General features: G+C 46.9%; 1 protein-coding gene across 1 annotated transcript in view; it reads right to left on the reverse strand.

Moving 5' to 3' along the window:
- LOC139452468 (myosin-9-like) overlaps positions 1–16,672 on the reverse strand; it is a 72,201-nt gene that overhangs the window by 28,524 nt on the left and 27,005 nt on the right. The window contains exons 13-25 of the mRNA XM_071233998.1: positions 16,277–16,321; positions 13,532–13,597; positions 12,467–12,628; positions 12,016–12,095; positions 9,398–9,494; positions 8,358–8,443; positions 7,790–7,853; positions 7,392–7,526; positions 7,112–7,167; positions 6,112–6,236; positions 5,226–5,403; positions 2,451–2,565; positions 326–367 (exon numbers count right to left, since the gene is read on the reverse strand). Of these exons, the coding sequence (XP_071090099.1) occupies positions 326–367; positions 2,451–2,565; positions 5,226–5,403; positions 6,112–6,236; positions 7,112–7,167; positions 7,392–7,526; positions 7,790–7,853; positions 8,358–8,443; positions 9,398–9,494; positions 12,016–12,095; positions 12,467–12,628; positions 13,532–13,597; positions 16,277–16,321 (1,251 nt within the window). The remainder of the gene's footprint in view (positions 1–325; positions 368–2,450; positions 2,566–5,225; positions 5,404–6,111; positions 6,237–7,111; positions 7,168–7,391; positions 7,527–7,789; positions 7,854–8,357; positions 8,444–9,397; positions 9,495–12,015; positions 12,096–12,466; positions 12,629–13,531; positions 13,598–16,276; positions 16,322–16,672) is intronic.

Raw genomic sequence — 16,672 nt, forward strand, 5'->3', positions numbered from 1 at the left:
CTCATTACCCAACCAATCCATCTACCTTCCATTCCATTCATCACCCCAACCCAATCCATCTACCTTCCACTCATTACCCAACCAATCCATCTACTTTCCATTCCATTCATCACCCCAACCCAATCCATCTACCTTCCACTCATTACCCAACCAATCCATCTACTTTCCATTCCATTCATCACCCAACCCTACCTTCCCTTTCCCTACACACAACATCTCCCTTCAATTACCTAAACCAAATGATAAACAGATTAAAACATAAATATCCTTCCTTATCACAGTGAAATTAAAATAAACAGATGAACAAAAAAGGCAAAATGCAAACCCGTATCTGTGATGGTTTCTTGGTCCTCTCTTCCTCCAGCTCCTAATGAGATAAAACAGAAACTACGATGTGACTACGTACAAGCAAGTCAGGAGGGACAGGGGCAAGTCAAGAGACAGCGGCAAGTCAGGAGGGACAGCGGCAAGTCAGGTGGGACAGCGGCAAGTCAGGTGGGACAGCGGCAAGTCAGGAGGGACAGCGGCAAGTCAGGAGGGACAGCGGCAAGTCAAGAGACAGCGGCAAGTCAGGAGGGACAGCGGCAAGTCAGGTGGGACAGCGGCAAGTCAGGAGGGACAGCGGCAAGTCAAGAGACAGCGGCAAGTCAGGAGGGACAGCGGCAAGTCAGGAGGGACAGCGGCAAGTCAGGAGGGACAGAGGCAAGTCAAGAGACAGCGGCAAGTCAGGAGGGACAGCGGCAAGTCAGGAGGGACAGCGGCAAGTCAGGAGGGACAGAGGCAAGTCAAGAGACAGCGGCAAGTCAGGAGGGACAGCGGCAAGTCAGGAGGGACAGAGGCAAGTCAAGAGACAGCGGCAAGTCAGGTGGGACAGCGGCAAGTCAGGAGGGACAGGGGCAAGTCAAGAGACAGCGGCAAGTCAGGAGGGACAGGGGCAAGTCAAGAGACAGCGGCAAGTCAGGAGGGACAGAGGCAAGTCAAGAGACAGCGGCAAGTCAGGAGGGACAGGGGCAAGTCAGGAGGGACAGCGGCAAGTCAGGAGGGACAGCGGCAAGTCAGGAGGGACAGAGGCAAGTCAAGAGACAGCGGCAAGTCAGGAGGGACAGCGGCAAGTCAGGAGGGACAGCGGCAAGTCAGGAGGGACAGAGGCAAGTCAAGAGACAGCGGCAAGTCAGGAGGGACAGCGGCAAGTCAGGAGGGACAGCGGCAAGTCAGGAGGGACAGAGGCAAGTCAAGAGACAGCGGCAAGTCAGGAGGGACAGCGGCAAGTCAGGAGGGACAGGGGCAAGTCAGGAGGGACAGCGGCAAGTCAAGAGACAGCGGCAAGTCAGGTGGGACAGCGGCAAGTCAGGTGGGACAGCGGCAAGTCAGGAGGGACAGCGGCAAGTCAGGTGGGACAGCGGCAAGTCAGGAGGGACAGCGGCAAGTCAGGTGGGACAGAGGCAAGTCAAGAGACAGCGGCAAGTCAGGTGGGACAGCGGCAAGTCAGGTGGGACAGAGGCAAGTCAAGAGACAGAGGCAAGTCAGGTGGGACAGCGGCAAGTCAGGTGGGACAGAGGCAAGTCAAGAGACAGCGGCAAGTCAGGTGGGACAGCGGCAAGTCAGGAGGGACAGAGGCAAGTCAAGAGACAGCGGCAAGTCAGGAGGGACAGGGGCAAGTCAGGAGGGACAGGGGCAAGGCAGGAGGGTCAGGGGCAAGGCAGGAGGGTCAGGGGCAAGGCAGGAGGGGCAGGGGCAAGGCAGGAGGGTCAGGGGCAAGGCAGGAGGGTCAGGGGCAAGGCAGGAGGGAAAAAGCCAGGACTGGAGTTTCAGTGGCAAAGAGAGACTACCATATCATGACATACAAGCATACAAGTCAGGGAAGGACAGAGAGGCTTCTCATCAGGGTCCCGGTTCACAAGGTGATCACATAGCTACAACAGTCGGAAGAAGGGAGTAACGATAGTCATATCATTAGGACCACTTTGTGCAACAGTGCCCTGGTATGATACAAGGTCATGTCAGAACTGTAGACAGCAAGGAGGGTAATACAGAGCAGGTGAGGACTGATGCAGCTGACTACATAAGGACAAGCTCTATAGGTAGTAGGTGAGTCTCAAGCTGTACCTAGGCGTTTCCACTAGGCACACACAGCTGACTGCTCAGTTGTTCCAGCAGATCATTATGTATTTTCAGCGATTATGCCCTATGCTATATCTATAATTGATTTCCTTTTCAAAAGTTATAAACAAAATGTGACTGATTGTTTATTGTGAGTTCATTTGGTTTTTGGATTATTTGCAAGCTCACAGTAGTGTCTACTCAAGATCTTCAGGATGTTAGACTACAGACCAACTACCATGGACTTGAAGATGGGTGTGACTACACTCCACAAACACCACAACATGATCTATGACATGCACATTCCTTGTCACTTTCTGGCCCCACTGGTATAGGATATGTATACATACATCTTTCAGGTTCTTCACAGTCTGATCCTGCTTCTGTCTGGCAGCCTCCGACTTTGACAGCTTGTCCTTGAGGGACTTTACCTCACCCTCCAGCCTCTGAGCCCCCGAGTCAGATCTGTGGAGTAGGGAGTACATCTGGATATACTTTCGGGATCCATGTTGTAGGACCTCCTTATAAAATGCAGCCTACATGATTCTTACTCAGGATCCTTACCCCATGGGCCTCTGTGACAGTACATGATCCTTACCCCATGGGCCTCTGTGACAGTACATGATCCTTACCCCATGGGCCTCTGTGACAGTACATGATCCTTACCCCATGGGCCTCTGTGTCAGTACATGATCCTTACCCCATGGGCCTCTGTGACAGTACATGATCCTTACCCCATGGGCCTCTGTGTCAGTACATGATCCTTACCCCATGGGCCTCTGTGACAGTACATGATCCTTACCCGATGGCCTCTGTGATAGTACTTGATCCTAACCCCATGGGCCTCTGTGACAGTACATGATCCTTACCCCATGGGCCCTTACCTTGTGGGCCTCTGTGACAGTACATGATCCTTACCCCATTGGCCTCTGTTACAGTACATGATCCTTACCCCATGGGCCTCTGTGACAGTACATGATCCTTACCCCATGGGCCTCTGTTACAGTGCTTGATCCTTACCCCATGGGCCTCTGTGACAGTACATGATCCTTACCCCATGGGCCTTTGTGACAGTACATGATCCTTGCCCTGTAGGCCTCTGTGACAGTACATGATCCTTACCCCATGGGCCTCTGTGACAGTACATGATCCTTATCCTGTTGGCCTCTGTGACAGTACATGATCCTTACCCCCTTGGCCTGTGTCAGAACATGATCCTTATCCGTTGGCCTCTGTGACAGTACATGATCCTTACCCGATGGCCTCTGTGATAGTACATGATCCTTACCCCATGGGCCTCTGTGACAGTACATGATACTTACCCTGTTGGCCTCTGTGACAGTACATGATCCTTACCCCCTTGGCCTCTGTGACAGTACATGATCCTTACCCCATGGGCCTCTGTGACAGTACATGATCCTTACCCCATGGGCCTCTGTTACAGTGCTTGATCCTTACCCCATGGGCCTCTGTGACAGTACATGATCCTTACCCCATGGGCCTTTGTGACAGTACATGATCCTTGCCCTGTAGGCCTCTGTGACAGTACATGATCCTTACCCCATGGGCCTCTGTGACAGTACATGATCCTTATCCTGTTGGCCTCTGTGACAGTACATGATCCTTACCCCCTTGGCCTGTGTCAGAACATGATCCTTATCCGTTGGCCTCTGTGACAGTACATGATCCTTACCCGATGGCCTCTGTGATAGTACATGATCCTTACCCCATGGGCCTCTGTGACAGTACATGATACTTACCCTGTTGGCCTCTGTGACAGTACATGATCCTTACCCCCTTGGCCTCTGTGACAGTACATGATCCTTACCCCATGGGCCTCTGTGACAGTACATGATCCTTACCCCATGGGCCTCTGTTACAGTGCTTGATCCTTACCCCATGGGCCTCTGTGACAGTACATGATCCTTACCCCATGGGCCTTTGTGACAGTACATGATCCTTACCCCATGGGCCTCTGTGACAGTACATGATCCTTACCCCACGGGCCTCTGTGACAGTACATGATCCTTACCCTGTTGGCCTCTGCGACAGTGCATGATCCTTACCCCATGGGCCTCTGTGTCAGAACATGATCCTTATCCGTTGGCCTCTGTGACAGTACATGATCCTTACCCGATGGCCTCTGTGATAGTACATGATCCTTACCCCATGGGCCTCTGTGACAGTACATGATACTTACCCTGTTGGCCTCTGTGACAGTACATGATCCTTACCCCCTTGGCCTCTGTGACAGTACATGATCCTTACCCCATGGGCCTCTGTGACAGTACATGATCCTTACCCCATGGGCCTCTGTGACAGTACATGATCCTTACCCCATTGGCCTCTGTGACAGTACATGATCCTTACCCATTGGCCTCTGTGACAGCACATGATCCTTGCCCTGTAGGCCTCTGTGACAGTACATGATCCTTACCCCATGGGCCTCTGTGACAGTACATGATCCTCACCCAATGGACCTCTGTGTCAGTACATGATCCTTATCCGTTGGCCTCTGTGACAGTACATGATCCTTACCTGATGGCCTCTGTGATAGTACATGATCCTTACCCCATGGGCCCTTACCTTGTGAGCCTCTGTGACAGTACATGATCCTTACCCCATGGGCCTCTGTGACAGTACATGATCCTTACTCCGTTGGCCTCTGTGACAGTACATGATCCTTACCCGATGGCCTCTGTGATAGTACTTGATCCTTACCCCATGGGCCTCTGTGACAGTACATGATCCTTACCCCATGGGCCCTTACCTTGTGGGCCTCTGTGACAGTACATGATCCTTACCCCGTTGGCCTCTGTGACAGTACATGATCCTTACCCCATGGGCCCTTACCTTGTGGGCCTCTGTGACAGTACATGATCCTTACCCCCTTGGCCTCTGTGACGGTACATGATCCTTACCCCGTTGGCCTCTGTGACAGTACATGATCCTTGCCCTGTGGGCCTCTGTGTCAGTACATGATCCTTACCCCGTTGGCCTCTGTGTCAGTACATGATCCTTACCCCGTTGGCCTCTGTGACAGTACATTATCCTTGCCCTGTGGGCCTCTGTGACAGTACATGATCCTTACCCTGTGGGCCTCTGTGACAGTGCATGATCCTTACCCTGTGGGTTTCTCTGTGATCTTGGCCTTGAGTCTGGAGATGGTCTCCTGCAGCTGTGTGACGGTGTCATCCAGACGCTTCTTGCTGCCCTCAACCAGCACCAGCTGCCCATTGAGGAGCTGCACCTGCTTCTGGAGGGCATCTCGTTCCTTGCGGAGCTTCACCATGTCCTGTTTCTCTGCGGGAGGTAAGACATAGACAAGAATCAGAAACAACAGTGGCCAATATCTCCTTCACCATGTCCTGCTTCTCTGGGTGTGATAGGACATAGACAACAATAAGAAACAGCAGTGGGGAATATCTGCTTCTCTGTGGGAGATAAGGACATAGAGAAGAATCAGAAACAACTACAGTGATTCTTCCTACCAAGGCAAGCTTACAGTGATTCTTCCTACCAAGGTAAGCCTACGGTGACTCTTCCTACAAGGCAAGTATACGGTGACTCTTCCTACTAAGGCAAGCCTAAAGTGACTCTTCCTACGGTGACTCTTCCTACTAAGGCAAGCCTTCAGTGACTCTCCTACGGTGACTCTTCCTATCAAGACAAGCCTACAGTGACACTTACTATCATGACAAGCCTACAGTGACTCTTCCTATCATGACAAGCCTACAGTGACTCTTCCTATCAAGACAAGCCTACAGTGACTCTTCCTATCATGACAAGCCTACAGTGACACTTACTATCATGACAAGCCTACAGTGACACTTCCTATCATGACAAGCCTACAGTGACTCTTCCTATCAAGACAAGCCTACAGTGACTCTTCCTATCATGACAAGCCTACAGTGACACTTCCTATCATGACAAGCCTACAGTGACACTTCCTACCAAGGCAAGCCTACAGTGACTCTCCTACAGAGACGCTTCCTATCAAGACTGGCCTACCTTTCTCCAGCATCTCCTCATGGCCGTAGTTGATGACCATTCTCTGATGTCGAGACTCCAGACTCTCGTAATCGTTTCTAAGGTTGGTGTAATCTTCACTGATCTTTTTATTTTCTCTCTGTAGTCTGTAAAAAAACAAATTGAGACCATGAATTGAAATCACACAATACCTGTGTGATGTTTGAAAACCACCATCCATTGAATACCATACACACAAGAATGACATGAATATAACAATGAGTGAGTTTTGCTTTGAACAGTGTTTCAGTTATACCACTGCATATCAAGTTGATGTAGGAGGAAAGCCTGAAGTTACGCAGGTGACAAATGGTTACCTCTTTGCTGAACTATGAGCACAGGTACGGTGCAGACAAACAAGAAACACAAGTATTTGTCACAAAGTGACGAAATGTCCCCCGCCTGTATATACACCATAGTACCAAATATGAAGACGATCCAGCGATTAGTTCTTGAGATATCGCGGCAACACCGTTTTCCAACTCCAAAAGCAGATTGGCCGGCTGTGACCTTGAAAATGGGGTCAAGGTCACCAAAACGGACTGGTGTCTGCGGTGTCTGTATATACACCATAGTTCCAAATATGAAGACAATCCTGCGATTAGTTCTTGAGATATCGCGGCAACACCGTTTTCCAACTCCAAAAGCAGATTTGCCTGCTGTGACCTTGAAAATGGGGTCAAGGTCACCAAAACCGACTGGTGTCTGCGAAGTCTGTATATACACCATATTTCAAAATATGAAGACAATCCAGTGTTTAGTTCTTGAGATATCGCGGCAACAAACAGGTGGGACGTACGGACGTACGGACGTACGGACGGTCATGAATACTATATCCCCCGCTTCGCGCTTTCGCGCGGCGGGGGACAATTATCAGGGTGGACCAGAATGAACCCACAATCATAGCATATATTCAATAAACATCCACTTAACAATATAACAAAGGGTTGATTTAAAGGAGAACTCTGATCTTGGTACATACCTTTCCTCACTGGTACTTGACGGCCCACCAATGGCTTGTTTTAATCTTGCATTTTCCTGAAAACATATAACAAAAAGCATTTGATACTATGCAAAAGCATGTATGATTCACAATCTTCACATTTTTTGGAATGGCTGTTGGTGGCTGTAATGTCTTCCTTTTGGATGTGCCAGAATCACAGCAACATAAATTTAATAACATTTCATAAATTGTTACAACAAAACCCCTATAAATCAAATTCATCATTTTTCTTCCAATACTTGAAACGGCAGTGATTTACCTGCTCTACAACCTCCAGTTTGTCGGACATGACCTCGTTGATCTCGCGCAGCTGTTTGTTGGCGGCCCTCAGTTCCTCAGTCTTGTGTTCTAGGTCGTCCAGGCCTGGCTTCTTGTAGATCAGCTCACTGTTGGCCTGCACACAACGTGACTCTCTCACACTCTCAACTCACAACTACAGCAACTGTGTCTACAGTCAGTCCTAGGTCATCTCACAGTAATGGTGTGTCATGTGTCCCCAGTCCGTCAACAGTAACGGTATATCATGTATAATCTGATAGATGTTCTATCATTTGAAATAATTTTTCTGATTAATCCTGCAAGTTTTAGTAGTGTATTTAGATAGTCAGTGGCCCTCTTTTAATCTAGGATATATGAGGCATACATAAGACGACCTACCAGAACCTCTTCCTTCTGTTTGATGAGGTTGTCCCGGACCTTCTCCAGCTCCGTGATGCGGTCTCTACAACCAAAACACACACATCAAAAATCACAGAACACATCAACAATCACAGAACACATCAAATATAACTGAACACATCAACAATCACTGAACACATCAATAATCACAGAGCTCATCAAATATCACTGAACACATCAACAATCACAGAACACATCAACAATCACTGAACACATCAATAATCACAGAACATGGCAACATCTCTCTGACCAACTAGACTCAGTGCTGTATCATGGAAGCTAGTGATACTAGAGTCTAGACCAACCAAACCAGTTGCTGACAGCATATACAACGATCCACAATTTTGGGTCCAATGATTCATTATCATTCTAACACTGCTATCACCCATCCCAAATCAGTTGGCTCTTCCGAACATGGATGGGTAGTGTGACCTTGGAAATAGTAGGTATGGAATCAAAGATGTAACCAGGCTTTGAACCAAGACATTGTAGTTTCCATCAGCACACAAGCTGGTCACACAGACTGTAGGAGTGATTCAGGAGTTACCTGAGAAGCTCGTTCTCCGAGCGAAACTGCTCCACCTTGCCACTGAGATGGTCGACATCATGCAGCTTGTTGAGGCTGCTCTCAGTCTGTGGAACAAAACACTCAGTCAGAGAGTCCTGACACAGCAACACATACCAAACAGGATATAGCTTGGAGACCACTTCACAATACTATTTTTTTAGGAAACAGAATACATGAGCATCTATGCTAAAATTTCACAATGAGAACATTTTTGTGGGAGTTATTCTTTACCATTTAAACATTTACACATGCCTGTCACTCTTAGTGGCGGCAACTAATGCCCTGTCACATATACTCACACTCTCACAGGACAACCAAGACCCTGTCATATACTCACACTCTCACAGGACAACCAAGACGCTGTCATATACTCACACTCTCACAGGACAACCAAGATCCTGACTGTCACATATATTCACACTCTCACAGGACAAACAAGATCCTGACTGTCACATATACTCACACTCTCACAGGACAACAAAGCCCCTGACTGTCACATATACTCACACTTTCACAGGACAACCAACATCCTGACTGTCATATACTCACACTCTCACAGGACAACCAAGACCCTGTCATATACTCACACTCTCACAGGACAAACAAGATCCTGACTGTCACATATATTCACACTCTCACAGGACAAACAAGATCCTGACTGTCACATATACTCACACTCTCACAGGACAACAAAGCCCCTGACTGTCACATATACTCACACTTTCACAGGACAACCAACATCCTGACTGTCATATACTCACACTCACACAGGACAACCAAGATCCTGTCACATATACTCACACTCTCACAGGACAACCAAGATCCTGACTGTCACATATACTCACACTCTCACAGGACAACCAAGATCCTGACTGTCACATATACTCACACCCTCACAGGACAACCAAGATCCTGACTGTCACATATACTCACACTCTCACAGGAGAACCAAGATCCTGACTGTCATATACTCACACTCTCACAGGAAAACCAAGATCCTGACTGTCACATATACTCACGCTCTTAGTGAGGACTTCCTTCTGGGTTTCCAGGAGTTGGATCATCTGCTCATTCTCAGCCTTCTCCTGATGCATACGACGGTTCTCAGACCGTAATCTGACAAAACCAAAACAACAGATCAGAATGCAGTTTGAAATGTTAACCATTGTCACCTGTCAGTATCAACAGTACCCACCTATCTGTGTCACCTGTACCCTTCTATCTGTGTCACCAGTACCCACCTGTCTATGTCACCTGTATCCACCTGTCTGTGTCACCTGTACCCACCTGTCTGTGTCACCTGTATCCACCTGTCTGTGTCACCTGTACCCACCTGTCTGTGATACTAGTACCCACCTGTCTGTGTCACCTGTACCCACCTGTCTGTGTCACCTGTATCCACCTGTCTGTGTCACCTGTACCCACCTGTCTGTGTCACCTGTACCCACCTGTCTGTGTCACTAGTACCCACCTGTGTGTGTCACCTGTACCCACCTATCTGTGTCACCTGTACCCACCTGTCTGTGTCACTAGTACCCACCTGTCTGTGTCACCTGTACCCACCTATCTGTGTCACCTGTACCCGCCTGTGTGTGTGTCACCTGTACCCACCTATCTGTGTCACCTGTACCCGCCTGTGTGTGTGTCACCTGTACCCACCTGTCACCATCACCTGTACCCACCTGTCTATGTCACCTGTATCCACATGTCGGTATCACCTATACCCACCTATCTGTGTCACCTGTACCCACCTGTCTGTGTCACCTGTACCCACCTGTGTGTGTCACCTGTACCCACCTATCTGTGTCACCTGTACCCACCTATCTGTGTCACCTGTACCCACCTGTCTGTGTCACCTGTACCCACCTGTGTGTGTCACCTGTACCCACCTGTCAGCATTACCTGTACCCACCTATCTGTGTCACCTGTACCCACCTGTCTGTGTCACCTGTACCCACCTGTCAGCATCACCTGTACCCACCTGTCTGTGTCACCTGTACCCACCTATCTGTGTCACCTGTACCCACCTGTCAGCATCACCTGTACCCACCTATCTGTGTCACCTGTACCCATCTGTGTGTGTCACCTGTACCCACCTGTGTGTGTCACCTGTACCCACCTGTCTGTGTCACCTGTACCCACCTGTCTGTGTCACTTGTACCCATCTGTGTGTGTCACCTGTACCCACCTGTCTGTGACACCTGTAGCCACCTATTTGTGTCACCTGTACCCACCTGTCTGTGTCACCAGTACCCGCCTATCTGTGTCACCTGTACCCACCTGTCTGTCACCTGTACCCACCTGTGTGTGTCACCTGTACCCACCTGTCTGTGTCACCTGTACCCACCTGTGTGTGTCACCTGTACCCACCTGTCAGCATCACCTGTACCCACCTGTCAGCATCACCTGTACCCACCTATCTGTGTCACCTGTACCCACCTGTCTGTCACCTGTACCCACCTGTCTGTGTCACCTGTACCCACCTGTCTGTGTCACCTGTACCCACCTGTGTGTGTCACCTGTACCCACCTGTCAACATCACCTGTACCCACCTGTCAACATCACCTGTACCCACCTATCTGTGTCACCTGTACCCATCTGTGTGTGTGTCACCTGTACCCACCTGTCACTATCACCTGTACCCACCTGTCTGTGACACCTGTACCCATCTGTGTGTGTCCCCTGTACCCACCTGTCAGCATCACCTGTACCCACCTATCTGTGACACCTGTACCCTACTGTGTGTGTCACCTGTACCCACCTGTCTGTGTCACCTGTACCCACCTGTCTGTGTCACCTGTACCCTACTGTGTATGTCACCTGTACCCACCTATCTGTGTCACCTGTACCCTACTGTGTGTGTCACCTGTACCCACATGTCTGTGTCACCTGTACCCACCTATCTGTGACACCTGTACCCACCTGTCTGTGTCACCTGTACCCACCTGTCAGCATCACCTGTACCCACCTATCTGTGTCACCTGTACCCACCTATCTGTGTCACCTGTACCCATCTGTGTGTGTGTCACCTGTACCCACCTATCTGTGTCACCTGTACCCATCTGTGTGTGTGTCACCTGTACCCACCTATCTGTGACACCTGTACCCACCTGTCAGCATCACCTGTACCCACCTATCTGTGACACCTGTACCCTACTGTGTGTGTCACCTGTACCCACCTGTCTGTGTCACCTGTACCCACCTATCTGTGTCACCTGTACCCATCTGTGTGTGTGTCCCCTGTACCCACCTGTCATCATCACCTGTACCCACCTATCTGTGACACCTGTACCCACCTGTGTGTGTCCCCTGTACCCACCTGTCACCATCACCTGTACCCACCTATCTGTGACACCTGTACCCACCTGTGTGTGTCCCCTGTACCCACCTGTCACCATCACCTGTACCCACCTATCTGTGACACCTGTACCCTACTGTGTGTGTCCCCTGTACCCACCTATCTGTGTCACCTGTACCCACCTATCTGTGTCACCAGTACCCACCTGTCTGTGTCACCTGTACCCACCTGTGTCACCTGTACCCTACTGTGTGTGTCACCTGTACCCAGCTGTCAGTATCACCTGTACCCACCTGTCAGTATCACCTGTACCCACCTGTCTGTGTCACCTGTACCCACCTGTCTGTGTCATCTCTCTGGTCTTCGAGTGCTTCGTACTGGTCTCGGATTATCCTGAGTTCTTCTTGTAATCTTCTGATCTGGAAGAATACACCCAGCTACTAATGTGCTCCTTCCAGTAGGATACAGCAATGTTTCATTATAACCACGAAGATGGTCTTGAACTATGCTAGACATATCACCAACATCAGATGTGTAAAGATTTGTAAAGATACACGCAATTCTATAGTTTCCTGGCTGCAGAGAGGTAACCATGTACTCAGAAACTGACAAACACATAACCATGTTTCTAAAAAAAACTGAAAGCTGACCTTAGCCTTTGACTAATCTTGATTAAATTGTTCGGCTACTTCTTTTGAACCCGTGACCGAAAGCATCTCTTGTTCAAGACAAAAATTATCCCCGCCAGCATAATAAAATGGTGGGTCCCTAACACCTGTCTCCAGCTTACAATGGACTCCGTGTCGTGACACTTGTCTGTGAGACTCTGCAACTCCGACTCTTTCCTTGTGACAGCACCCGTCAGTCTCTCGCACGTCAACTTCCACGTCACCATCTCCTCCTGCTGGATGGTGGATGTCCGCCGGATCTCCTCATTGGCTCGCTGTAGTTTCTGTACAAAACAGGGCCATGTTTGTCAACGTCTGGCATGATTCACTGCTGTGGAATCTCATTAGAATCCAGAGAATAGCTAGTACAAAATAGGGCCATGTTTGTCAACGTCTGGCATGATTCACTGCTGTGGAATCTCATTAGAATCCAGAGAATAGCTAGTACAAAATAGGGCCATGTTTGTCAACTTCTGGCATGATTCACTGCTGTGGAATCTCATTAGAATCCAGAGAATAGCTAGTACAAAATAGGGCAATTTTTGTCAACGTCTGGCATGATTCACTGCTGTGGAATCTCATTAGAATCCAGAGAATAGCTAGTACAAAATAGGGCCATGTTTGTCAACTTCTGGCATGATTCACTGCTGTGGAATCTCATTAGAATCCAGAGAATAGCTAGTACAAAATAGGGCATTTTTTGTCAACGTCTGGCATGATACACTGCTGTGGAATCTCATTAGAATCCAGAGAATAGCTAGTACAAAATAGGGCCATTTTTGTCAACGTCTGGCATGATACACTGCTATGGAATCTCATTAGAATCTAGAGAATAGCTGGTACATATTTTGAAAAAAAAACATGTTATAGAAAAAAAATGTTGGGCAATATAAATACATTATGATCTATTTTTTTATGGGAAATTGTAGACATCCAATTTTTCTGTTTTATTTTAATTGCATTTTTTGTCAATACGATTTGAACAAGTAAAATTTCCAGAAATAGATGACACCTTGGTTGATGAAACCAAGGAAACATGGTGGCAAGCATGGATGGACAATTCCATCAACAACTTATCATGGCTGTGTGTATTACTTGTGACTAAACAAAGTGAAAACAGACAAGAACATGTGCAGGTGTATCTGAGGACACGTGGGACGTGGACTGCCGATGTTACAATCACCCACCATCTCCAGCTCCCTGTTGTGGTTGTCTGTCTGGGCCTTCTCGTTCCTCAGCTGCTTCAGGTCCGTCTGTACAGAACACACCTCACTGATTACATGGAGAACACACAGAACATGCTGGGGTAGGGATGGCTAAAAACATTCAGAATCGGAATCATTGTTGATGTAAAGAAATATAAACATTAATCAATATGAAAACTGTGTCATCGATATCTTACGTAAACTATTGTGATGAAATAAAGTTTGGATAACCAAAACAGACTTGTTCTTGCCAATTATGCCAATTGCTGAAGATTGAAAGCTACTGTTTTTGTAATATCTTTAATGTCCAAAGTAATCTATGCATATATGTGCCACCACTCACCAATTGGGTGAAATATGTTGATTTGTTTGGACTTGTTTTGTGTATTTGCTCAATGTTATTACTCTGTTACTAATGGATAGTTGATTGATATTTAATGATAGTTGATCTCTGTGACCTGCATCGACACCCACGAGCACGGGTATGGTGCTGACAAACCTAGAAACATAATCGGGGCGAACCGGGATTCGAACAAAAACCAAGAAGACTCCTGGTCAGTTTTCATTTCACTCCTTCTTTGTACAACGTTTTGAATGGCAGAACTATAAACAACAACAAACACAAAACAACACAGTTACCAGTCTTACACAGACCAGGGTGGCGTTGTACAAAGGGATCTTAGCACTAAGGTGACCGTAACTGCCATACCTTAGGACAGACATACGACAGTCGTAGTGCTAAGGTTGTTTTGTACAATGGTACCCAGGGATTGTTACGATAAACACAGACTTGAGTATGTCACATCTATGTAGGTACAGTTCAAGGTCTCTAAAGCTTAAGAAACCCATACAATTTTAATTTCACCTACATATAGTGTATTTACATATACATTACCTTTATAGTGCATATAAGAAGTTAAACATGGTTATAATAATATTATCAATTACACATTACCATAATCGACATAATAAGCACCCTTCACCCTTTATCTAACCCCACTCCAACACTCTCACATTCCTGCATCTATGCTGATTGTTGAGCTTTTTGATCACATGACTTGAAATTTCAAAATATCAGTATTCGAGCATTATATAAATGATCACTGATTAAAAAAAAGAACAAAGATAAAATTGTGTTGTATAAAAACACCTAAGCATCCCCAATCTTAGACCGCATCCCAATAAGCGCACCGTTTGCTCTTTGATGGGGTTAAATATCTGGATGCTGACAATGTCAATAGGTATGAGACAATACCACAAACTATAAGCATACATTTGAACACATACTACTCAAAAGAAGTCAGAGAACACCCAATTCTTTCATACTACAATAGTTAATTATGTCATGTCATGGCATGACACATTAACTTTAGTAACATAAAAGGATTGAGTGTTCTTTAACTTCTTCTGAGCAGTATTTATATTTTTGGTTAATTAAGCTCGGTAAAAAGTATAAGACTGCATAAATGTCCATCATACGCCTAGATTAAATAAGCAAGTTGCAGTAAGCTGGCATCAACAGCCTCCAGTGGTTACTAGCCCAGCCTGACAGTGTTGTGTGACTGTCACAAGCACAACGAGACACAACAGTAAACAACACGGGGTTGGATGTACTGCTGAATGAAAGCAAATGACATTATATGGAAATAAATGAAACAAATATATCTGTCATCAATCCGCCTGAATCTACATCTTGGTGAACTAAATCAAACTCAGCATGACTAGACGATTCAAAAATTAAACTAGCTAATAAAGTGTTAAACACAAACATTCAAACACACACAAAGGGTAGAGGTCCCCATTTTCAAGAATCGAGCACATCTTGTCCTGAGCGATGTTTTCTGACTTTCCACCATGTACTCCCATGGAAGACAGGTTATAATGTCCACATGGTGCCATGTTAGCTGTGTAACACTGATTCATCAAAGAAAAGGTGTATCATGTACAAGTGTTCATAATTTCACAGGTGTAGAGTTGAGCATGTATTCACACAGGATTGGAACAGATGTTCATGTGTACAAAGGTGTCCAGGGTGCCGTTGTACAAAGCGAATGTAGCTCTAAGGTGATCGTAACTCCCATCTATTAACATAGACTTATGACAGTCGGAGCACTAGGGTTGTTTCGAACAACGGCACCCAGGGCCCTGTTCCACAAAGCGATCTTGGCGCTACGATCATCGTAAGTCTATGTTAAAGTATGAGAGATATGATCGCCTGAGCGCTAAGATCGCTTTGTTGAGGGCCTGGTGTGCATAAGGGTGCAATGATACAGTACGACATCGGTTTGTTGCTCAGTTTGTGATGGAAACATGAAAGCCTTCACATGCCTGTAATACGACCAGACAAAACTACAACGTATGTTGACTGTCTGGCAGTGTTACAGTTCCACTGTAGAGCCCCAGGGGACCTCCACACACTCAGTGCTATCTAGGGCTTCTTACAACAGCTGGCTACAACATTCAACATGATAGCAGTCAAGAAGCCAGGTTGGCAATACTGCATCACACAGCTTCTACTCCAGACCAGTGTTATGTTTACTGGAAGAACTTTCTCAGAAATATTAACATCATTTTGAACGAAAAAATACCAAGAGGCACTACATACAAATTTTGAAAGCCAGAGTTTGTGCATTTGACAGATCTAAAGAAGGAATTAGTTAGATAGTCTACCAAGTGCAAGTCAAGCCATTGCGAGAGCCTTCATATCAACACTGTGGCTATACAAACCTCAAACCTACTCAGACCATCTAAAACTTTGGCTGAGTGCATCAACTGAATAAAAGAACCACACCCAAGGTTAGCAATCAGGCAATTAAAACCTACATCCCAAACACACGTTACATAATGGCATACATGACAGTCACACATAACAGCTCATGGGATACTGTAGCACTGGAGAATACTCATCATTTCCACTGATCTGATGGATATTCTGGAGGGCAAAGTTCACTAAATTCCTTTCATCACACTAGTATACCGATGGGCAAGATTCACTAAATACCTGTTATCACATAGGTATCCTGATGGGTAATATTCACTAAATTCCTTTTATCACATGGGTATACTAAAGGGCAAGATTCACTAAATTCCTGTTATCACATGTGTATCCTGATGGGCAAGATT

Source organism: Haliotis cracherodii, unplaced genomic scaffold (genome assembly GCF_022045235.1).
Source record: "Haliotis cracherodii isolate W230 unplaced genomic scaffold, xgHalCrac1.p SCAF_1, whole genome shotgun sequence".
NCBI lineage: Eukaryota > Metazoa > Mollusca > Gastropoda > Lepetellida > Haliotidae > Haliotis > Haliotis cracherodii.